Below are 25,400 nucleotides of genomic sequence, written 5' to 3'. Positions count from 1 at the left end.
GCAGGTTCTGTGCTGTCGGCACATAGCCTGATGTGGGACTCGAACTCACAAAACTGTGAGATCCTGACCTGAGCCAAAATCGAGTCAGACATTCAACTGACTGAGCAACCCAGGTATCCCTCAAAGTACCACCAATTTTCACTGCCTTGGAAGGGGTCAGGAACAGATAGAAGCCAGAGACTCAACCAGAGGAAAATAATGAGCTTTTATGTTTTATTTTGCATTTTGAAATAAAGCCTACCCATACCATACAAACTCCTTGAGAACAAACTAGTTGTTTTTATTTTGATTACTTATTAAGATTATAAATTAAATATTAATAATAATTATTAATTACAAACCTTCACTTGAATTCAGAAATACTGGAATTAAAACTGCATGATGATCAATTCAAGAACTATTTCTTGAAGACTAGGTAATAAAGCAGCATTAATATCTGAATTCTAGCACTTTTTAAAAAAAATTTTTTTTTTTAATGTTTATTTATTTTTTAGAGAGACAGAGACAGGATGCGAGTGGGTTAGGGGCAGAGAGAGAGAAAGACACAGAATCTGAAGCAGGCTCCAGGCTCCAAGCTGTCAGTACAGAGCCCGACGCAGGGCTCAAACCCACGAGCCGTGAGATCATGACCCGAGCTGAAGTCGGACACTCAACCGACTGACCCACCCAGGTGCCCCTGAATTCTAGCACTTTTTAAAATTCAAATTTCAGAAACTTTTTTAGTTTAAAAATGTTTAATTATAGTACCCCTAATTATCAAACTTATAAAAAAAATATGGACATGTAAAACTAAAGAGAATAAGTAGCCAAAGATTTGGGACTCGAAACTAGGTATGGAATCCTAAGCCTATTCTCATCAATAGCAAACTGTAACACATTCTTCTGTACCCTTCCAGATGAGGGCAAGAGTACAGTAAATCACAATATGTGAAGTTAAGTACCACATACCCACTTAAAAGTTTAAAGGATAATTTTATGCCAGACAAGTATTAAAATAAGACTTGCAAATGACTAAGAGGTATAGTTCAGAAACAGAAGTTATGCACGAATATGAATGTCTAATTAGCCATGAATTAGCTTTAATATAAAAAATACTTGGCCGGAGCGCCTGGGTGGCTCAGTCGGTTAAGCGCCTGACTTCGGCTCGGGTCATGATCTCGCAGTCTGTGTGTTCGGGCCCCACATCAGGCTCTGTGCTGACAGCTCACAGCCTGGAGCCTCCTTCGGATACTGTGTCTCCTTCTCTTTCTGACCCCACCCCTCCATGCTCTGTCTCTGTCTCTATCTCTCTCTCTCAAAAATGAATAAACATTAAAAAAAATTTTTGAAAAAAAATACTTGGCCAAAAGAAAGACCCCCTAATACAAAAAAAAAAAAAAAAATGCTTTCTGCAGTCTCCTTGTGAACAGTAGGACACTAGTGAACAAAACGTTCTAGATTCACATAATTGATAAGATACTAGAATCTACTGACACTCCACAACTAGAAAACACTGATATGGATAATAAACCTTAATAAAATCTTTCCAGATCTACCATAAAAACAAGTGATGGTTCTTTGGGCTTCAAATTACAACAAAAACATAGTTCTCGTCCTGTTAAACCACTATAGTATGAGAATTACATGAATGTCAACAGCAGAACAGGATATGCTATAGTCGGTCATAGACTATTAAAGGCAGACTTCCACATCCATTCTTAACTGATCCAAATATCTCCTTTCTAATGTATTTTTTTTTTAAATAACACTAGTTTTTAATTAGCGAAAAATTATTTTGTGAAACCAAGGAAGAAAACGTAAAAAAAAGAAATCGTAAATTTTAATTTAAAAAATTATTGTGATACTGCCATTTCAAAATTTTACTTTTTTTTTTTTTTTAATGTTTTATTTTTTATTTTTGAGAGAGAGACAAAGTATGAGTGGGGAGGGGCAGAGAGGGAGACAGAATCCGAAGCAGGCTCCAGGCTTTGAGCTGTAAGCACAGAGCCCAACGCGGGGCTTGAACTCACAAACTGTGAGATCGTGACCTGAGCCAAAGTCGGACGCTCAACTGACGGAGCCACCCAGGCGCCCCTCAAAATTTTACACTCTTAAGGGAAAAAAGAAACTAAAAGAGCATTGTCACTCGTTCCAAGAAAGGGAAACCGTATTTCATAAAATTTCTTTTGAGAGACCAGGACAAAAAAAGTCTGTATTTTACCACATTCCAAAGCTTCATTTAATACAACTCCAGATATCTTCCTATGCTCATGCTTACATGTCAAAGATAACATACCACTCAAGTTGATACGTTCTTTCTCATAAGAGAGTTACCTACAATCAATTTACCTGTCACATCAGGTAGCTGAGATATTCCTCTCAGTGCCAATGCCCAGGCAAGTCGAACCGTGGCTTGCAGCCCAGGCAGTTTCCAAAGCTGTGAGTCTTGAAGGCGGGAGTGAATTGTTGCAATGTATTGTCTTTCTGTCAATAGTGGAAGCTGATGAATCATATCTGAAAACACAAAAATAGACCACTATACCAACAAGTAGAGAAATCCTCACTTTTGATACATAGGAATGATGGCTAAAGATCAGGAAATCAGAGTTCAATGAATTATCAAAGAATTATGACTGGGGCGCCTGGGTGGCGCAGTCGGTTAAGCGTCCGACTTCAGCCAGGTCACGATCTCGCGGTCCGGGAGTTCGAGCCCCGCGTCGGGCTCTGGGCTGATGGCTCAGAGCCTGGAGCCTGTTTCCGATTCTGTGTCTCCCTCTCTCTCTGCCCCTCCCCCGTTCATGCTCTGTCTCTCTCTGTCCCAAAAATAAATAAACGTTGAAAAAAAAAATTAAAAAAAAAAAAGAATTATGACTAACCAAAAAATAGTGTTTGTGTTCGACAAACCAAAAAATACACTACCGTAAAAATTCTATACAAACTAATACTGAAAGAGGCAATTGACAATAACTCTAAATTTTAATTCTTTTTTCAATGGTTTTTTATAAGTATACTATAAAAATTTCTTAAAACAGTTAAAAAGCCACTCAGTTTTTCTGCATATAAATTCTAAAATCAATGCAATTTAAAGATCAAAAAAGATAGAATTTGGGGTGCCTGGCTGGCTCGATCAGTAATGCAGGCAACTCTTGATCTCGGGGTTATGAATTCGAGGCCCCTGTTGGGTGTAGAGATAACTTAAAAGTAAAAGCTTTAAAAAAAAAAAAAAAAAAAAGATAGAATTTTACTACATAAATAAATGCCTACATTAAAATGTCAAGCAAAAACAGACCAAAACAAGAATTCAAATTGCAAACAAGCATCGACTGTGATTATAACAAATGAAATTGCTAATAATTAAATGATTTTCTATTTACAGTTCAGTCATACTCTGGTATTTCAAACAAGCATAGGATTCTGAATAAATGTAAAATGGGAGGTTGTGAAATCGAGCCTCGAGTCAGGCTGCACGGGGGTGTGGAGCCTGCTTAAGATTCTCTCTCTCCCTCTTTCTCTGCCCCTCCTCTGCTCTCTCTCTCTCTCCGAGAAGTCTGGGTGGTTCAGTTGGTTGAGCGTCCGACTTTGGCCCAGGTCACGATCTCACAGTTCGTGAGTTCGAGCCCCACATCGGACTGGCTGCTGTCAGCACGGAGCCCGCTTTGGATCCTCTGTTCCCCTCTCTCTCTGCTCTTTCCCCACTTGTAAACTCTCTCTCAAAAACAATAAAAATTTTTTAAAAATCTAAAATGGGAAACACCACTGACACCTAAGACTTTATTTTACTTATTTTCTTGTCCTTCCTTTTGATGTCAGTGGTTCCCAATCTTTAATATTTATTTTTTTTTAACGTTTATTTATTTTTCAGAGAGAGAGACAGAGTGCAAGCAGGGGAGGTGCAGAGAGAGAGGGAGACACAGACTCTGAACCAAGGCTCCAGGCTCTGAGCTGTCAGCACAGAGCCCAACGTGGGGCTCGAACTCACGGACCCCAAGATCATGACCTGAGCTGCATGCGGATGCTCAACTGACCGAGCCACCCAGGCGTACCATATTTCTTTTATTTCTTAATGTTTATTTTTGAGAAAGAGAGTGCACGCACAGTGGGAGAGAGGTGGACAGAGGGTCTGAAGCGGGTTCTGTGCTGATAGCGGCTTCAGCGCAGCGAGCTTGATGTGGGGCTCAGACTCTCAGACTGCAAGATCATAACCTGAGCTGAAGTCAGATGCTCAACCGACTGAGCCACCGAGGTGCCCTAGTGGTTCCTAATCTTTAACCAAGAACACATTCTTTAATTTCCTGTAGTTTGAAAGTTTCTGTCTACTATTATACATGCGCTAATAATTCACTTCTCCCATTTATTAATCAAACATATACAGAACGACCAACAAGAAATCACAATTAAAATGAGTTAATCATCAGCATCCTAAATTCATAAAATTACAACCTAATACAAAAACCTTACATCCCAGCCTATGAAACTTTCCAGGCATTTCATTTCGCTGCTGCAAGTACCTCTTACAAGGTTCCATGAACACAGCTTGGCCCCACTTAATTCTGTGCTTCATTTCATTCAATACAGGAAATCTGACCAATGCCTTAAGTGGCAGCATTCCTATACGAGCACAGGCGCCACTCTTTTTGTGGCGCACAAAGCACCGTGTGACAATCCAATTGGAGGAAAGGAGTACTTATGCCTTCCATAAGCCTTCCCTAATGTCTAAGGATGGCCACCAAAGATGAGTGGAAAAAAGGTCTATTCTCCCTACATACCTACCTATTGAAAGATGCCAACAATACAGTCAAAAGTGGACAGGGGATAACTGTTAGAATAACTATAAACACCTGTGACGCTAAGGGCAATAATCTTCCTCTGCAGGAATCATTTTTGAGATCCTCTTTCCTAAGCAGTAATTATGAATAAGGTCACCAAGTAAAAATTTTATATACTTCAGAGACAACATAAATCAAAGATGATATATTACTAAAAATGATAGTTACCCTCCCCTAGAATGTTTTCATGAAAGGTCTGAAATGTGAATAAAATGTAAAGAAACAAGCAATTACGTAAATTACGCATGGAGAACTCATGAACATGTATTGCGTAATCTTTATCACTTTCCTATTCCAAAACTGAAAAGGACAATAAAGACATCTAACAGAGCGTGGAATTTTTTAAATGTCATCTTTTATGTAAATACTCAAATATGGATGAACTGCACACACGGGAATAAATACAGGAATAAAATGTACAATTTCTTACGTTAGTTAAAATACTGCCCTTCTTAAATGTTATCTCCATAATTTAACCTCATTTTTAAAAAAGTAAATGTATTAATAGGTATAAAATCCAATACCATCTCGTTCCTCTGTGCTTTGTTCTATAAAACTGATATCAAAGCAGTACAGAAGCGCCATAAGAAGAGCCAGATTCACTGCATCCAATGAACCATTAGCCTCAACTGTCACTTTTTCCAAATGTCCAATAAGAAGCAGAGTGTCATCTTTGCCTAAAGGTGACTGACAAGCCCAGGCAAAAAGGCTTTCTGCCAGAGACTGCCTGCACTCCTTGATAAGATCAGAAACCTAGAAAGAAAAATGTATGATTGTTAGTACACATAAATCACAGTGAAACCCGGTCTTCTTCCAAAAATGTAAACTACCTTTTCCAAAGCTAAGCAACTAAATAAATCTATCTGAATCCACAAGTGACCCTAACCTGTCACCTCTGGAATTCTAAACAAACCCTACTGTTAATTCCTCATTTTAAGTTCCAAGCTCTGTTATGGGATGACCAATTTCTTGAAGAGTTCATTCCAGGAAAAGAGCTACAACAGCATATAAGTGACTAGAAAGAAGTGAAAACAGCTACAAGCCAATTTTGGACACAGATGCCTACACATTTTAACGTACGTTAGCAATTTTCTATGCCCATGTTCTAATTGTTCTAATTGTCATGACTTTTCTGCCCGAGACCTGACATAGACAACCCATGAACAGATCTCAGTGAACCCTTGCCTCTTTTCGATGTTTTTCACTGCCCAAACCTCTCTCCCGCTGTAGCTTCTCAAACTCATTGTTCACATCAATCTGTGACACCAGAGTAAGCACTTTATAAGTCAATCCTTGCTCCATCAGTTCATCTGTAAAGCGTGTTGTCATGGAAACCAGCTCTGGACTGTAACGAAAAGAAATCAATAGAGAAAGTTACAATGAACAGTAATGCATACACTTCTTCACCTTACAGATATAGCAAATGCTGTTGACAATAATGTTACATTACTGGACAAAACAGGATGAATTATAACCCAGCTCTTTTAGTTCTTTCTAGATAACTAGGCATCAATAAACTTCTAAGCATACTTCTTTTTTATTAACAAAATAAAGCAGCTTTAATCTGTTATTCTTTACAGAATAAGCAAGTATTTATTGCTCGGCTATGTTACATATCTTACTTAAATTATACATACTGGAAGGAGAAATTTACGTTATTTCTAATAATAAATTAATAAATCTTCAGATAATTTTTAATAAAGCCTTGAAATCCTAAGAAGCAAACAGACCTGAGTTCAAGGGTCCACGTCTTTCCTCGTCTAGACTGTATCAAGGCTTTCAGGGAATTTGCAATGCACCGCTTTCCATCCCAGTATAAAAGAACAGCTACTAGTCCTCTGGTGAGACCAGGAAAATGGGGCTGTTGGTGCTCTCCTAGAAAAGGGAGTTGAGAAACAATTTAGTAAATACACACATGTGTGTTTAGGATGAGACCAAAATGACTATGCCAATGTTCAGTTCAAAGAAATCACAGGACCTCGGGGTTCAAGGGGTCCTGAGGGTCCTCTACTTCAAACACCTGTCTACTGTTTTCCTTCTTCCCTAACATCTACAAGAGGCCATCCAACTTGTGCCAGGACACTGGCAGTAATGGAATTCACCATTTCCCAAACGCTCAATCTCACCTTTATCTCTGATTTCTATGTGCTGGGGAACAATCTTTTGGTCTCACTACTGTCCACTGAATCCAACGTTGTTTAATGCCCATTTTACCCTCTTTCACATGAAATCTTTCCAATATTTGGACGTTTCTTCCCCTCAAGTTTTCTCTGAAAATTAACTTTTCCTGTTTCCAGTTCCCTCACCGTTTTAACTGCTCTCTTTTGAGTAATTTCCACTTTGTCTTTTTTAGTTTCAGTTTCATTTCCTAAGATTGTCTTTTCCCCGTAGCACAATCAGTCCACTCTCTCTCGTCCCCAAATTCATTTCACTGCTTCACACTTCTGTGCAGGCCATTTCTTGCGCCTGGATACCCTTCGTCCTCCTGAATGCACACCTATTCTACTCGACATGTGCCTACTCATATTTCAACACCTACCTTAGGCCGCATGATCTTTATGCAGACTTCTCTGTACACCCTGAGGTCAATTCAGTTTAATCTCTTTGCCTCTGGACCATCACTAAATCTTGCATAAACCGGCATTAATGCACCTAATTGTGTCATAATTATTTGTCCCCATGTCTTTCCCAGTTACTAGACTATGAGCTCCTCCACACTAGTTGTTTTATTCATGCTTCTCTTCCTGAAGCCTTAACACAGTGCCTGGCCCATGGTAAAAATAAAATAAATGTTAAATCAAAGTTCTGAGTTAAACTAAAACTCAAGCATATCCAGTTAACATTTCCATCACAGAATGGAAAAACTACCTTCCTCATTCTCAATACCGTACTACTTTTAATGCAGCCTTAGGTCAAAAAGGATTTTGGAAGCCACATGACATCTTTAAACATATGAAACTTTTTCAATTAAAATGCCCATGAGAGGGGCGCCTGGGTGGCGCAGTCGGTTAAGCGTCCGACTTCAGCCAGGTCACGATCTCGCGGTCCGTGAGTTCGAGCCCCGCGTCGGGCTCTGGGCTGATGGCTCGGAGCCTGGAGCCTGTTTCCGATTCTGTGTCTCCCTCTCTCTCTGCCCCTCCCCCGTTCATGCTCTGTCTCTCTCTGTCCCAAAAATAAATAAACGTTGGAAAAAAAAAAAAAAAAAAAAATTTAAAAAAATAAAAAATAAAAAATAAAATGCCCATGAGAATGCAAGCTGGTGCAGCCACTCTGGAAAACAGTATGGAGGTTCCTCAAAAAACTAAAAATAGAACTACCCTGCAACCCAGCAATTGCACTACTAGGCATTTATCCATGGGATACAGGTGTGCTGTTTCGAAGGGACACATGCACCCCCATGTTTACAGCAGCACTGTCAACAATAGCCAAAGTATGGAAAGAGCCCAAATGTCCATCGATGGATGAATGGATAAAGAAGATGTGGTATATAGATATATGTATATATACAATGGAGTATTACTCGGCAATCAAAAAGAATGAAATCTTGCCATTTGCAACTACGTGGATGGAACTGGGGGGTATCATGCTAAGTGACATTAGTCAGAGAAAGACAAACATCATATGACTTCATTCATATGAGGACTTTAAGAGACAAAACAGATGAACACAAGGGAAGGGAAACAAAAATAATATAAAAACAGGGAGGGGGACAAAACAGAAGAGACTCATAAATATGGAGAACAAACTGAGGATTACAGGAGGGGTTGTGGGAGAAGGGATGGGCTAAATGGGTAAGGGGCACTAAGGAATCTACTCCTGAAATCACTGTTGCACTATATGCTAACTGATTTGGATGTCAATTTTGAAAAATAAAAAAATTTTAAAAATGCCCACGAGGCTTCTTCACAAGGCTCCTCTGCTATAATGAAAATGAATTGCTTACTTTATGGAAATTTCAACTTTTTCTCTATATAGCAGCCAGAGAAATAATTTCAAATTTTTTCTGGATTATGTAACTCTTCTGCTTAAAGCCCCTGTCAGCAACTTTCCATCGCAATCAATTAGAATAAAGTCCAAATAATTTTCCTTGCCTGCAAGACTGAATGTGATCTAATTCCTGCTCTCTCCTTACCCTCCCTCACCCTCCCTGTCTTTGTGAGGCTCCTGCATCCTTCTATCCGTGGTCTTTTTATTCTATAGTGTGCCTTTGGCCTCACCTCAAGCACTTGCTGCTTGGTCTGTCTGGGTCACCAACAACTCTAGTACCCTATCATCATGGAGGTCTCAGGTCATATGTCCCAGAGAAGTCTTCTCTAAATACCCTATTTAGAGTTGCCCTCTAGCAGTCCCCCATCTCTCTATAGCCCATTGCCTTGTTTTATTTTCTTCCTAGTAGTATTATTAAAATTCTTATTTTTAACCCATTCGCTTATCTGAACCCCCCCACCTCAAAAAGAAACTCCAAAAAAGCAGTGACCTTTCTTTCTTACTCATTCTATGACAATAAATTCTTTGTGCTATGAAATTTGTGAGATGAGCCAATGATTCTTTGCTAGTAAATTACCATGTAAAAGCCTATCTTAAAACAGTTAAATTACCTTTCACAACTTCAGTCACTAAAGCCTTCCCATTAGTCAAAGATAAACAAAAGGAGATGTTTTGAATATGGCTTTTCGAAAAAACTGCATCCTTAGAAACTACTCTGGAACCTAAATGATACAACACTATAAATCCTGAGCAAATGACTTTATAGTTCTGTCCTCCCTTACCATAGGGTCAATTAAATGTCAACCTACCGGCGAGGAGAAGCTCAACAGCTGCCAATTCTCCAATATCAAAAAGGTCACTAAGGATAAAGGCTTCTTTAATGAGCTGTTCAGGAAGAAGTCGGGTCCCCTGTTGACCCTGGATGGCGACTCCCTCTGTACTGGCTTTCTGAACCTTTTCGTGTTGTTGGACATTTTTTGGCTACAATGGCAAAAATAAACAAAATCAGGTGATGAAATAGTATCCTGGAGACAAGGTCTTAATTATTACCTAGAGAAGTTAATTCATGATAAGGTAGATTGGTAATGTGACAAAAGAAGTACTGTTTATCAGACAATCTACAATTAGACCTTTATGAGGTAACACTTCCTATTCGTTCCAGCACTTTACGCTATAACTACCTTCTCAATAATTGCCCCTGCTAACCTCTGAAATACAAAATTTTGAGAAAGCACAAATAGTATACTATTTTTCAAGTCTGTAAGGAACTTTTCCAGTTATACATTTAATAAATAAAAACATAAGGTCTTCAAGAGGGAAATAACAAATATATACAGGAACTGTTGAATCAATCAGTAGGGCTAGTGATAGTTTATTAGTATATTATGTAAAATGTAGTCTTATTCCCAAAGAAATTCTTACTTGGTTCAGATAGTTAACAAATAACATATAGTATAGAATTATTTGATGGATCACAGTCTTAGAAATTTACATCTGGAAGAAGGCCACATAGGACATTTAAATCCAACTCCTCTATTAACAGATGGAAAAGCTGATGCCCAGATAAGTCAGGTGACCTCCCTGTCCTACAACTCTAGTGGTAGAGCCAAGACTGGAACTCAGCTCAACTGGCTCCCAGGGTAGGGCTCTTTCTACTAAAGAGAGAAAAAAAAAAAAAAAAAGCTAAAAAGCAAAAGGTCATTTCTGGTAAGACAAACGGTTCTTGTTAGTCAACAAAAGAAAATTATCAAACAGCAAGGAAAGGAATTTCCAAATAAGAATTCCCTACACTGAAGTATTCTCTTCTTGGTTGAAAGGGATTTCAAGATGCAGTGAGTAAACACACAGGAATTCATTAGTTCAGCTAACACAACTTACATAACATTATGTAGAGTTAAAATGTTGAAAGTGTACCTGGAAATAAACAAAATAATCAATCTTACTGAGCTTAGATATATTAACTGTATGTCAGAAATTCCAAGGACACTCACAATTCTGGAATACACTACACTTTATAAAATGCATTCAAATATTACTAAGATATCTCCTGGCTAGAGACAAATACATATTAACTTCTATGGAGAACAAAAAGAAGATAATAACTGCTCCTAGGAAAAATTACAGTTTTAGAGAAAACTTGAATCAGTGGACTAGGACAAGTACAAAAGCATATCCAAGAAGCAAAAAAGAAAATTTCCTACTGGGTTTCTGAACAGTGAGATGAAGTCAGGTTTGTGTTTCTTCAAGATCATGTCAAGAAGGTGGACAGCTTCAGGTTGTCTTCTCCAAAGAGCATTTCCCACTGTTTGCCAAATGTCTTTGTACGGACCCCACAGACTAGCAGCTTCAAGAAAAAATCGATAAAACCAGCATCAAATACAACACACATGTGGAAAATAACATAAGGTTACTGTCTACATATTTCAGTCACACTCATCATGGCTACTTTTAAATATGCAGAGTTATACATATAAACCAAACATTAATATACAAGCACACATATCAGATTTCTCAAAAACAACATAAGCATCATTTTGTCTAGCTTAATACGACATAAAGTAAATCCCAACTTGAAAGTGGAATATCTGCTATGGTTTTACCACTTTATTAGCTGTATGACATGGAGCAAGGAAATAACCTCACTAGATGATATCTACATCATAGGGGCAAAAGGATTAAATGAGATAAACTAGGTAAAACACACATTACAGTGACTGGCATATCATAGGCATTCAATAAATACAAGTCCCTATCATCCAAATAAAAGCAGGAGTAGGGACTAAAGATCAGATTTTGTAACACATAGCAGCTCAAAAAAAAAAAAAAAAAAAAAAAAAAGGCAGTTTATTTTGGCTAGGACACTCACTAGCTATTAAAAAACAACACAGAGGGGCACCTGAGTGGCTCGGTCAGTTAAGTGTCCGACTTCAACTCAGGTCATGATCTCACAGTTTGTGAGTTCGAGCCCCGCGTCAGGCTCTGTGCTGACAGCTCAGAGCCTGGGGCCTGCTTTAGATTATGTGTCTCACTCTCTCTCTGACCCTCCTCTGCTCACACTCTGTCTCTCTTTCTCTCTGAAAAATAAAATAAACATTTAAAAAAAATTTTTTTAAAACATAAATATGGAACACTTTTGTAAATTTATATAAGTAATACTGAGCTTTTGCCATGTGCTACTGAGCATGGCTCTGAGCTCTTTCCACGGATTATTTTATTTCAGAACACTATGAGGTCAGCACTCTGTCTTCTTCCGTTTTATAGATGTGGAAATTGAGGCAGAGGGGGCAAGAAACTCACCTAGGGACACACTGGATACCTGGGTTATGAACCCTGGCAGTTTGTCATCAGAATGTGCCTTAACTACTAAACTATATTACTTCTATACCTAACATGTGGAAAATGAAAATGTCTGAAATAAATATAGGTATTTCTGACACATCTGGTAAGTGAAATTAAGATCACATCTAGACATACCTAGGCAAATTCATCTAAACTCAGCCAAATTCACTTATCTAAAAATGTCTTATCTAAAAATGTTTCAGCCCATAAATAAACAATAAAATATTATAGGGGACAGGAGAAACAATCTGATCTTTAAAAACTCAAAATCAGGGGCGCCTGGGTGGCTCAGTTGGTTGAGCATCCGCTTCGGCTCAGGTCATGATCTCGCAGTTCGTGAGTTCGAGACTCGCGTCGGGCTCTGGGCTGACAGCTCGGAGCCTGGAGCCTGTTTCAGATTCTGTGTCTCCCTCTCTCTCTGCCCCTTCCCCACTCATGCTCTGTCTCTCTCTGTCTCTCAAAAATGAATAAAGTTAACAAAAAATTTTTTTAAAAAAACCTCAAAATCAAATTCTGGAGACAGAGCATACGTAAGTGAAAAATCTCAATAACAATAGTACAAAAAAGGGAATATCATTGTTGACACAAAAAAATAAGAATTTCAAAAGATCAACATGATGGTCAAGAATTTCTAAGGGATGGCTGCACTTGTGCAGCAATTTGGGGAAAATCTGGGTAACAAAGCACAGCCAAGAGAAAGCAGGAGCTAAGGCTCAAAGGCCGGTGCAAAAGTGTAAAAGAGAATTCAAAGAGCCATAGTGGAATTAAAGAGTAACGGCTTTCAAACTTTTGTGACTAGAACCCGCGGTAAGAAATATTCCATATCTCAACCCAGTAACTACATAAAACTGAAAAGTTGTATATAAAATACTAATATTCATTCAATCCATGCACTCTGATATTTTGTATCATGTTATTTTATTCATGAAATAAATTTATGAAATTCATGAAATATATTTTAGACCCACTGTTTGATTTTTTTTTTTTTTCTCAACGTTTTTATTTATTTTTGGGACAGAGAGAGACAGAGCATGAACGGGGGAGGGGCAGAGAGAGAGGGAGACACAGAATCGGAAACAGGCTCCAGGCTCTGAGCCATCAGCCCAGAGCCCGATGCGGGGCTCGAACCCACGGACCGCAAGATCGTGACCTGGCTGAAGTCGGACGCTTAACCGACTGCGCCACCCAGGCGCCCCTAGACCCACTGTTTGAATAACACTCCCTGAAGACCCAAGTTTCTGTTTGTAAACAATCAGATATGGTGTCCATATGTGTTTATAAAGACTCTGAAAGGGAAACTAGTCAAAACCAATCAGTCACTCCAGAAACGTGGAACTAATCTATAGCCTGAACTGTAAACATGTTTAACTTCTCTCTGAGAAAGCACAAATCCAAACAAACCAGGGAAGTAAGACGGCATGATAATGCAACCTAATTAAATGTGTTAAATGTTCACTGTAGTATAAGCAATATTGTCATAAAAAGACAATGCATTGGGAAAATTCTTTTAAGGGGGAAAATGTGCATGGTGAAGAATAGACTAAACTGGTCAAACCACATCATTCATTCACTCAACAAGTATTTACTGAGGACTTCCTATGTGCCAGGGACTACAGACCAAGCAAGATAGACAGTATGCCAGTCCTCATGGAACTCAGAGATTGACACAGAGGAAGACATTAAACACAGAATTCAAAATACAATAATCAATATAATAAAAGATGATGGAGAACTGCTAGGAGAACATATAAAAGGGAGAACCTAGCCTAACCTAATCTGAAGGGGAGGGCAGGAAGCCATAGGTCTTCGGTGTGGGGATGTGGGAGATGGGAATCAGCAGGTCTAGACCTCACATTAAGAGTAATCAGTCCACTCCCTGCTTTGCTTCCATTCTTGACAATCTTCTGATTAAAAAAATCATTTATTATGAAAATTTCTAGAGTAAAAGCTGTGCTGACCAACCAACATGAGTACCCATGCAGATACACTTCCCATTAAAGATCAATAAATTGAAATACTAGTTTACATATCTATCTTTTCTGAGTCTGATTAGAGAAAATCGATTACTAGGATCCAATCAACTCTGGATACACTAACAAATAAGAGCTCAGGCCTGCCAAAACGAGAACCCAACCCCTAAATCCTGTAGACCACAGTGAGGTACTAGTTGGCTGATGACTAGCTGACTCCCCTAGAGATCATTTTCTCAGTTCTCGATACCTGCAAAAGATAGAGTAGGTTTGAGCCTCAGATTCCAGGCCAAAATGGAATTTTTCCTATTAGTAAGTAGAAGAAGTTTCAAGTAGTACGTGACAACACAAAACTCATACTACAGGGCACTGGTGTGGTTGCTGGATTAAGTAGAACACCGAGTGTCAGGAACCAAGGATGACTGGTGGGTAAGCCGCTAATAAGGTGATGCAACCTAAAGGAGGAAGAGGGCAGTCAAACCAAAAGAAAAGGCCTGTGAGAAGAGCCAGAACTGGTAACTGATGGGCACGGGGTACAAAAGAAAGGTATCAAGGGGTGCCTGGTTGGCTCAGTCAGTTGAGTAAGTGACTCTTGATTTCAGGGTAGTGAGTCTGAGTCACCTGTTAGGTATAGAAATATTTAAAAGTAAAATCTGTAAAAAAAAAAAAAAAAAAAAAAGGTATCAAAAACGACTCCTAGGCCAACTTGAAATCTGCTTTACCACAGGTATTTAAAAACTCTGACAGGGGTGCCTGGGTGGCTCAGTGGGTTAAACATCCAACTCTTGATTTCAGTTCATTTCACGATCTCATGGTTTGTGAGTTTGGGCCCCATGTTGGGCTCAGAACACTGACAGCACAAAGCCTACTTGGGACTCTCTCTCTCACGCTCTCTGCCACTCCCTCCCTCTCTCTCAAAATAAATTATTTCATTAAAAAAAAATCGGGGCACCTGGGTGGCTCAGTCAGTTAAGCATCAGGCTTCAGCTCAGGTCATGTTCTCATGGTTGTGGGTTCCGGCCCTGTGTCAGGCTGGCTGCTGGCAGCTCAGAACCTGGAGCCTGCTTTGGACTCTGTGTCTCCCTTGCTCTCTGCCCCTCCCCCCCCCCCAAATAAATGTTAAAAAAATAATAAATAAATAAATAAATAAATAAATAAAAATTCTAACAAAGAGCTGACAAAAGTACATTCTCTTTTCTAAAAGTTAACACTTAATATACAACAGAACCTCTGAAGAACCAATAAATTTCTTTGTATTAAACATACTTAGCCATTATAAGCTGACTGAGTTCTAGAGAAAAATTGCCCCCCTTTTAGGAGACAAGGAGGAATCCATTAACTGTCAAAAATCTACCAAAAGCCTCATGTCTACTGGCATCCTTAGTCTGTCATTAACATCAATCCACCACAGAAGGTAAGTGCAACAAAGAGTTTTCATTGGTTTGTCTTTCGTTGGCTAATTTTCATAAATATCGTTCTGTGATTACAAATGAAAAGAGGCTATAAATTCTTCCAAATTACTACTTATGTAGTAAGTAAATCATTTACATCAGCAAATCACATTTATTCACTCATTTATCATGTACCAGGTACTGGTGAGCTTACAGTGTAGGCACCAAACACAGTAATCATGTAGCCAGACATAAGGGTAATGTCGAACGCGGCCAAGTGCGATGAAGGAGAGGTACCCAGGGCAAGAGATCACAGAAATTGAGGAACCTGACCTGGTCAAGGAGGTCAGGGAAGGCAAGGATTCCTTGAGTAAGCGATGATTAGGACAAAATCTGAAGATGAAGAATGGAGTTAACTGAAGGTAAAGACATGCATTCCAGAAGAGAGGACGGCGCGGGTTCCCATGGTAAAAGGGTACACTGCACTCCCAAAGAAGTGAACAAGCCAAGCGCTAGAGTTCAGAAAACAAGGGTAGGTAAGGGAGGCAACCAGCACAGCAAGCAGAGGTCCCTAGCCCACGTTAAGGATGCTGGTCTACACCCTAAAAGATCAAACAAGATAAAGACTTTAAATGTCTGCTTAGTGCTTAGTGAAACAGAAAAGCAAGTTAACCTTACTGAGAGCTGTTTAGGAGGACGGGAAGAGACTAGAGTGAGTAGAGGAAGAAGGGGTATGGAAATGGTACCAGTGAATAGTGACAAATATCTTGAAAGGTCTAACTGTGAAAAAGAGTAAGAGGACGGTAACTGGAACGAGGCATGAGATCAAGATCAAAAGGGGCTAGCCAATGACTGCCAGTGGCCAGAGGGGGTAAAGAAAAAAGATCAAAAGGGAAGGTAAATGGAAAGAGAAGGGTAACAGGGAGAAGGGCATAAAAGGTGGGATTTAACTTAGATACAGGGAAATGGGTAAAAAGGGTACAGATATATCTAGGTTTCTAGGCTTGGGGGTGAACAGAGAGTTCATGCCTATTGGCTTCTATTTTGTTTGTGACTAGGAGGCTGAGGGGTCAGACGGAAGTTACAGATTTCAAGAGTATGGAAAAGGTCCGAACTAGTCACTGCTCTGAACAGGACGGGGGTGACCAGACTGCCATGGAAGGCCTGGTTGCTTACGATAAGCCTGTACGACCACTCAGCTGGGAGGATGCAGGTCACAACACCAGTAAATCATGCAGCTGCAACTCAAGCATAGGTCTTAGACGCTACAACCTCTATTTTTCCCTGTCTACGTCTGTGTGACATGTGTGTGTGTGCGTGTGTATGTGAGCGCACGCGTGCGCATGTGGGGTAAAAACCACCTAACGCAGAATCTGCAATCTGAAACATCTTTAAGTGTGCAGCTCAGTACTGTTAAGGGCATTCACACTGTTATACAACAGATGTACAGATCTTTTTTATCTTGCACAACTGAAACTCTACCCGTTTAACAACTCTCCATTTCCCCTTTCCCTCAGGTAACTAACATTCTTTGTTTCTGTGAGATTTGACTACTTTAGATACCAAATACAGATGGAATCATACAGTATTTATTTTTGTGACTGGCTTATTTCACTTAACAGAACGTCCTCAAGGGTTTATCCATGTTGTAGCATGTGACAGGATTTCCTTTTTAAGGGCAAATAATATCCCATTCCAGGTATATACTACGTTTTGTTTATCCCACTCATACATCTATGGCTGTTTATATATACATATATGCATATACATACATACATATACATTATATATATATATATATATATATATATATATATAATTTATTCTGACTGTTGGCTGTGAAAAATGTTTCTTTTCTATGGCGTCAATTACACACCCCTGTCACAAGTCCTTATTATACAATGTATACTCTTTGCATTAGTGGGTAACTCCTTTTCTTCCTTTCTTCAATAATTTACGTTTACTGATAGTAACTTGGGACATGTACTAAAGAAGGGATATAACCACACATACAACATGCAAGCCCTGCTTTTATGATTACATCTGGGTAGGAGACTGGGACAGCAATATTAAGAACAGAACTTCATTACCAGCATCCATATACATATAAACTTGATGTAATAAAATGAATTAGGTTGCACTTGTAGTTTAAGTACCTAAGACTAGCTTACCATCATTTGTTGTACAACCTTGGGGAAATTACTTAAACACCCTAAGCCTTTATTTCCCAATCTGTATTTAACAGCGGCTACCCCACAGGTGTACAAAAGGCATTAAATGAGACAATGCAAATAGGATACATAGTACAGTGACTGGGACATACCAGGTGCTCAACAAACACAATCCTTCATCATTATAAAATAATTTATGACCGTGTTTCTGAAATGGTTTGATTTGAAAAACTCACATTTAGACAACTTTACAAGGATGTCAGCCCTGTGGAAAGTAGAACGAGCACCCCCACACACACACCCAAAAAAAAAAAAAAAAAAGACTGCACAGACAGGAAAAGAAAAAGGGCCCAGTAAATCTCACTCGAGTGAGATTCTCTACTAGCACTTACCACACAGAAACGCTCTTAATTAAACCGAAGAAGCTAACCTCATTCTGGGCAGGAAATTCTCCGCTTTCAGAACCTCTCTACCCTGGGCAGGATTTGGGGCATCCTTGCCCCGCCCATTAGGCGCCAGGAATTGTGACAATCAAAATGCACCCAACTCTTTCAAAAGACTCTGGAGGCGGTACCGCCCAAAGTTGAGAATCACCAAGAGAACCCACCCCAAATCTTCCGGAGCGCCTTTTACTACCTTCTGGATTCTATCCCGCCCAGAAGATCTGCTCCAAAGGCAGAGGGATATACGGGGGCGCGCGCCACATGCGCAGAGCTGGGAGTCACCTGCTGAGTCCATGGCACCCCCGCCCCAGCCACCTTCCAGATTGCAGACTTCATAATCCAAGATCCTCCCTTCTTACAGGACCGCTCAACATCCCTGAGGGGCTGCGCTGCCTTCTGAGGTGCTAGCTTTCAGCCGGCGCTGCTGACTGATCATTATCTCGGGTCCTCCGGCCTCACTGCCGGAGACTTGCGTATCTTGGCGAAATCCGGGCCACCGACACAAAATGGAGTGGGGAGTTGAAGGAACAAGGCTCAACCCCGGGCCGCAAGAGACTGAACGAGGGGTTCCAGTGGACCAAGCCTCCTTGCCTCCACCCTAAAACCCCAACTCGAGGACTGGAGCCGCAGCGCCGACGCGCGCCATTCAAACTGGAGAGGGGTGGGACTCTAGGCCCAGAGCGAGGGAAGAGCAGACACCATCCCAAAGTGGAGGCCTGGACTGCGAGGAACCTCACAGTCCGGATCTCTCCCTGAAGAACCGGACGTTGCCCTGCCCCACAGTTTCCCTTCTGCCCCGGTTGCCCTTACCCGAATTTACCGCCAACAGCGTCGCCATCTTGGAGGCCACTAACGGAGCCCTCCTGCCGCACGGAAGCCCCAGAAAAGGGTGAGGCTGCCCAAAGCTATGCCTGAACAGACAGGTACCACGCTGTCTCGGAATGGCACGCTCGACACACTCCGGCGGACGAAGACTTAAAAATCTGCCCTAGGTCACATATGTCAATTTTCGCCGCGATATTCTCATTCAAATTAGGCGAGGGCAACCCTTTCCGAGACGCGAAGTCCTCGATATGACGTTAGTCGTGCAGTGCACTCTGGGACTTGTAGTTTCTTTTTAATGATAAATGAAGTTTAAGCGCAACAGAAGGCTAATTATTGAAATTATGGCTCTTTATGATATTAAAAAAGCCGTAAACTCAAGTCATTATCTCTATGTCAAATGAAATATTCCTTGCATCTCTCTCTTACTTTGAGGAGTGTAGTGGGGTGCAAGGTATCTAAATCTCAAAAAGCCATTTATTTGATCAGTTACAAACTAGGTTTTCATTACATTTCAATATGTCAAGCAGACTGCGTCAACGTAGTTGCATAGACTGAAACAAATCAAAGTGAAACAAATGATAACTTTTCATTATGACATTTTCAAACGTATACAAAAGTAGAATAACGAACGCCCAGCTTCAATCACGTGGCCAATTCCTGTACTCCACCCCTAACACAAGATATATTTTTGAAGAAATTTCCAGACAGATCATCTCATAAATACCAAATATTTTTCTACCTCAGCACCCCCAAATATCTGGATCTTTTTTCAATTATTAAATTTTAGTTTGCTAATTTTCAAATTAAAATATAGTCGTTACCATTTACTATCATATGCCAGATGTTTATTACAAATTTGACATTATTGGACAAGGTAATAATTATTATGTCATCTCATTTAATCCCCTAAACAATCCCGCTAGGTAAATGGTGTAATTATAGCTGCTTCTCTCAGAGATGTTCCACATGCCTTACAATTTCAGTTTGTCAACTCCTCTAGCATTCCACTGAGGCTGGGAGGAAATAGGAGTTTATATTTCTATTTCACTGTTGGAAATCAGAATTACATAACGTAGACACAATCAAAGCAGACATATTCATTCTTTTGAACAAATAGTATTCAGTGACACAATGTACATTAGGTGGAACACAAAAGTCACTGATGAGTTGTTTGAAAGTCATTGTTTATATATAGACACAGATGCCAGACTACCATCAAAGTGGTTTTAAGGAGTGAAGGGGAAGAGAGAATGAAAAGGCAAAGCGATATTTCCCGAAGTTTAGCGTGAAAGTGAGAAAAATATTGAGCAGAAACTTGGCAAAGTGGCATTTAAAGATTTTCTCTCTCAGCACAACTATTACAAACCCCCCTCCTCCCTGCATGCCCACACACTTCCCTCTAAGTAGATCACTTTGCTTTCGATGAAGAAACACTTCAACTTCCCGCAACTCCTCCCACCCACCATCACACTTACAAGGATTCTTTCACAGGTTCCTCAATCCATAGCAATTGGGATATTGGGACATTGCCATCATAGCTGTCCTCAAACTGCTCTCAGTGTGGTCACTGATGGTCAACTAATTCCATGGGCACTTTTATGAATTTCTTAGAAATTCTTTTGTTTCTTTAATGTTTATTTTTGAGGGGGAAACAACAGTGTGAGGCAGGGAGGGGCAGAGAGAGAAGGAGACACAGAATCCGCAGCAGGCTCCAGGCTCTGAGCTGTCAGCACAGAGCCCGATGCAGGGCTCGAACCCAAGAACCATGAGATCATGACCTAAGCAGAAGTCACCCAGGCACCTCAAGAGTTTCTTAGAAATTCTATTTCTCCTTGACTTATGGGGTACCTGCTGGTTTTCGTCCTATCTTTCTAGTTCTTTTTATGTTTCCTATGTGGACTTCTCTTCCTCCTCTCACCCATTAGATGTAGCTCTTTCTGTCATTCCCCAAGCTTGTTTCCTTATTCCACATGCTTTCTCTGGGAAACCTTATGGCTTCTTACTACCAGCTGTTCACTGCTGAATTCTGTATTTCAATCTGTAGTTCAGTCCCCTTTCCCGGGCTTCAGATTTGTATATCAAGCATGTCAACTTCACATGTCTACTGATTGTCACACGGCCATCTCAGAATCAATTAATCTGAAACTCAAATTAGCACTTTCCTCTGAAAATTCTGCCACCTGTATCCAGTCGGTTGCCAGGGTCAGAAATCTGGGAGTCATTCTGTATGTTTCCTTCAATGGCCAAATCCTATTCATTCTATCTCATAGATATTTCTGGAACCCTTTTTCTTTGCTCTGCACCCTGTTGCCATTGTTCCATTCGGGTCAAGCTCCTTACACTTGTATTTTGCAATAGCCTTCTCACGGGTCTTCCTGATTTCCATCTCATCCTCCTCTCATGGACATCAAATTGATTTTCAAATACACAAATCAGATTATGTACTTGCTCTAATCAAAACTAATCAGTGACTCACCTAAGAGTAATATTTGAAACCTTCTGGATTTTTTTAAGGTAGGCTCCATGCCCAACATGGGGCTTGAACTCAGGACCCTGAGATCAAGAGTCACATGCTCTACCCACTGGGCCAGCCACACGTCCCTTGAAAACTTCTCAGCAAGGCACTCATGCCACTTCCTGATCTGATTCAGCCTCCTTCTTCAACCTCCTCATCCTCACTCTTCCTCAAGCTCTTTTTGCTGATCATTCTGAACTATTTTCTATTTCCCAATAGACGATGCTTCTTTGTACCACATAGGAATATCTTTGCACCTGCTGTTCTATATGTTTGGAATGCCCTTCCTTCCCTATCCTTTGACCACCCACTAAATTAACTTCCCAAATATAACCCGTCTTCCAAGGCTGAGGGCCTGTGTCAATTCTGCTTCCCTGTGCTACCTTTGATTCCACCAACGAATCTAGGGGTTTCTTTCCCTACATCCGTATTGCACTCTTAACCACCCCTATCATAGTCCGATGTGCTATGACGATTGTCTCTCCACTAAAACTGTTAGCTCCTTGTGGAAGATGGTTACTAAAAGGCCCCCAATGAATCACACATCCCTGAATTCAAGCTAGTGTGTAATCATCTGCCAAACCGAATCTGGGTGGGCCTTAAGAGTTGCTTGGGCCAAAAAAAATGCAGTGGAAGTGATGTTGGGCAAGTTCCAAGGATTTAAGAGGTGTTGCTGCTTCAACTTTTCCTCTTTTGGTGCCCTGAACATCACATACGGAGAGCTGAACTCTCCTCCTTGAGGATGAAAGACCACGAGTGGAGAGAGTAGAGAAGCCGAGCCAGCCTCCACCTGTTCCTGTTATCCCCACTGAGACGCCAGATGCAAATAAGGCCATCTTGGTTCCTCCAGTCCTAGCTGAGCCACCAGCTGACTGCAACAGGGTCAGTGAGCCCAGCCCAGATTCCAGAATTGTAAGTGAACAGCTATTGTTTTAAGCTCCACATTTATGGTTTGTTATGTTCAATACACAACTGACTTACTCCTAGAGAGCAACAACTGTGTCTTCTTATATTTAGGTTCCCTGCTCCTGCCACATCTCTGGCTTACAGTTACAATTCAGAAAAAGACCATTTGCAGAGCCTCATGCTTCTGTGATCTACCAGAATAAAAAGAAGGCACATATAATTGTGGTTAATAGTACAGACCCTAGAGCCAGGTTTCTTGGCCTCAAGTTCGGTTTCCCTCACTGACCTGTGAAGCCCTCCTTATTGAATCAGTTTTCCCAACTCTAAATGGGGATGATAATACTAGTAACCTCACTGAAGAGTTTTCTTTTTTTTTTAAGATTTTATTTATTTTTGATAGAGACAGAGCACAAGTGGGGGAGGGGCAGAGAGAGAAAGAGACACAGAATCTGAAGCAGGCTCCAGGCCCCGAGCTGTCAGCACAGAGCCCGACGCGGGGCTCAAACCCACAAACTGCAAGATCGTGACCTGAGCCGAAGTCGGATGCTTAACCGACTGAGCCACCCAGGCACCCCAAGTTTTCAACAAGCTTATCTGTAAAGTGTTTACAATGTGCCTGGCACAGGGGTGGGTGCCTGGGTGGCTCAACTGGTTGCGTGTCTCACTCTTGATTTCGGAGCTGGCCCTGAAATGCCAAGTAGGGGGAGAGAAGGGTAAACAGACAGAAGCTAGAAGAGGGACACAGATGGGAAAGACAGAGAGGGGGAAGACCTGGGGGAGTAGGGGAGCAGTGACAAAGAGAAAATGAATTATACACTCATCCATTCAAAGTATGAGCTTTTGGGGGCACCTGGGTGGCTCAATCGGTTGAGCATCTGACTCTTGATTTCAGCTCAGCTCATGATCCCAGGGTCGTGGGATTGAGGCCCATGTCGGGCTCCATGCTCAGGATGGAGCCTGCTTGGAATTCTCTCTCTCTCTCTTCTCTCTCTTTGCCCCTGTCCCCCACTTATGCTCTCTCTCTCTCTCTCTCTCTCTCTCTCAAATTAAAAAAAATGATGGGGCACCTGGGTGGCTCAGTTGGTGAAGCAACTTGGTTTTGGCTCAGGTCGTAATTTCAGCTTCATGAGTTTGAACCCTTTGTCAAACTGTGCCGACAGTGAGGAGCTCGTTTGGGATTCTCTCGCCCTCTCTCTCTGCCCCTTCCCCACTCGTGCTGTCTCTGTCTCTCTCGAAAGAAATAAACTTTAAAAATAATAAAATTAAATTAAAATCGTAAAGTAAAAATAAACTATTTCTAAGGCAAAATAAGTGCTAAAGGGAGGCACAGTAAATGACTAAAAACTAGTTTAACCAAAAGTGCACTGCAAGGGTGCCCGGCTGGTGAGTCAGTAGAACATTCAACTCTTGATCTCGCTTGGGTTGTGAGTTTAAGCCCCACATCGGGTGTACAGATTACTCAAAAAATAAAATAAAATCTTTTAAAAAACCCACTGCAAAAGTGAGGGCATGCAGCAAGTAAACAATGTGGTTTCTTTGGGGTTGGGGTAAGGACTGTGTCCCAGTTAAAAAAAAAAAATGTTTAATGGTTATTTTTGAAAGGTGGGGAGGAGCAGAGAGAGGGAGACAGAGGATCAGAAGCAGGCTCCACAAGGACAGTAAAGAACCCGATTCAGGGGCGCCTGGGTGGCTCAGTCGGTTGAGCATCCGACTTCGGCTCAGGTCATGATCTCACAATCCGTGAGTTCGAGCCCCACGTCGGGCTCTGTGCTGACAGCTCAGAGCCTGGAGCCTGCTTCACATTCTGTGTCTCCCTCTCTCTCTGACCCTTCCCTGCTCATGCTCTGTCTCTGTCTCAAAAATAAATAAACATTAAAAAAAAAAAAAAAAAAAAAAAAAAAAAAAAAGAACCCGATTCGGAGCTTGAACTCATGAACCATAAGATGATGACCTGAGCCAAAGTCGGATGGCTTAACTGACAGCCATCCAGGCGTCCCTGTGCCCCAGTTAAACTCATCTACTTGTCACATCCCTCAGTGTTCCAACTAGTTGAGTTTTAAATGTATACACTAAGTGCTTTGAGATCTTAAAATAAGGACAGTTGTCTCTTATTTGGACTCTGGAAAATGAAAATTAAAAACTACATGAAGGAGGTAGCACTTGATAGGATTTTGTATGATCTTGAAAGTATATGGGGGTGGGAAATGGGGGGAACAGATCAGTGAAAAAGTGGCAAGGGTTTAGTATTTACTGGGCTGCAACAACTTCTCTGGAGAAGGCTTAGAAATATAGATGAGGGGCGCCTGGGTGGCTCAGTCGGTTAAGCGTCCGACTTCAGCTCAGGTCACGATCTCGCGGTATGTGCGTTCGAGCCCCGCGTTGGGCTCTGTGCTGACTGCTCAGAGCCTGGAGCCTGTTTCGGATTCTGTGTCTCCTTCTCTCTCTGACCCTCCTCCATTCATGCTCTGTCTCTCTCTGTCTCAAAAATAAATAAACGTTAAAAAAAATTAAAAAAAAATATAGATGAGTTTCAAGCTCTGTGATTTTCCATACCCCGCCCAGTGGAGGACCCGACACATGACAGATTCATCACTATGTGTTAACTCCAGTCCGTGGCCAGATACTGGTTTGCAGATGAGGAACCATTGGTTTTGGAGCACTGATGGTCTCTGGTGGAATAGGAAACAAATTTGCACTAGATTTTCCCCTAGAGATACACCAACTACAATGCAGCAAGTAGATGTGTGAAGAGCTTCCCCTTCCTAGGCTGCATTATCCCAGTAGCCTCCTGACTGGTCGTCCTGCCTCTGGTCCCACTTACTTCCAACTTACCTTCCACACTGTAACCAGAGGGATCACTTCATCCTCTCCCCAACACACCTTCACATCCTCGTCCCTGACCCGAGGGGAAGTCTACTTCTCAGAACGGCCTACCAGGCTCTTGATGATCTGGCTCCTACCACCCTCTTCAATTTAATCTCACCTCTACTCAGGCTCTCTTCCTCAGTGACTGCTGCAGCGACTTAAGTAGACATACATTCTCAGCTC

At 41.0% G+C, this 25,400-nt stretch overlaps 1 protein-coding gene across 2 annotated transcripts in view; it reads right to left on the bottom strand.

Moving 5' to 3' along the window:
• NUP205 (nucleoporin 205) overlaps positions 1 to 19,140 on the bottom strand; it is an 86,124-nt gene extending 66,984 nt beyond the window's left edge. The window contains exons 1-7 of one of the 2 annotated variants that reach the window (XR_006716570.1): positions 18,917 to 19,043; positions 10,994 to 11,136; positions 9,602 to 9,773; positions 6,536 to 6,680; positions 5,991 to 6,150; positions 5,330 to 5,558; positions 2,329 to 2,493 (exon numbers count right to left, since the gene is read on the bottom strand). Coding sequence is in view for 1 of the 2 variants with exons in the window: in XM_045495776.1 (XP_045351732.1) it covers positions 2,329 to 2,493; positions 5,330 to 5,558; positions 5,991 to 6,150; positions 6,536 to 6,680; positions 9,602 to 9,773; positions 10,994 to 11,136; positions 18,917 to 18,944 (1,042 nt within the window). In the remaining variant the exon portion in view is untranslated. Of the gene's footprint in view, positions 1 to 2,328; positions 2,494 to 5,329; positions 5,559 to 5,990; positions 6,151 to 6,535; positions 6,681 to 9,601; positions 9,774 to 10,993; positions 11,137 to 18,916 lie in introns of both variants that reach the window. The other variant, XM_045495776.1, reaches the window with a different exon arrangement.
• Between the last annotated feature and the right edge of the window lie 6,260 nt (positions 19,141 to 25,400).

Source organism: Leopardus geoffroyi, chromosome A2 (assembly GCF_018350155.1).
Source record: "Leopardus geoffroyi isolate Oge1 chromosome A2, O.geoffroyi_Oge1_pat1.0, whole genome shotgun sequence".
In the NCBI taxonomy this organism is placed as follows: Eukaryota; Metazoa; Chordata; class Mammalia; order Carnivora; family Felidae; genus Leopardus; species Leopardus geoffroyi.
This window is presented reverse-complemented; position numbering and strand designations above follow the sequence as displayed.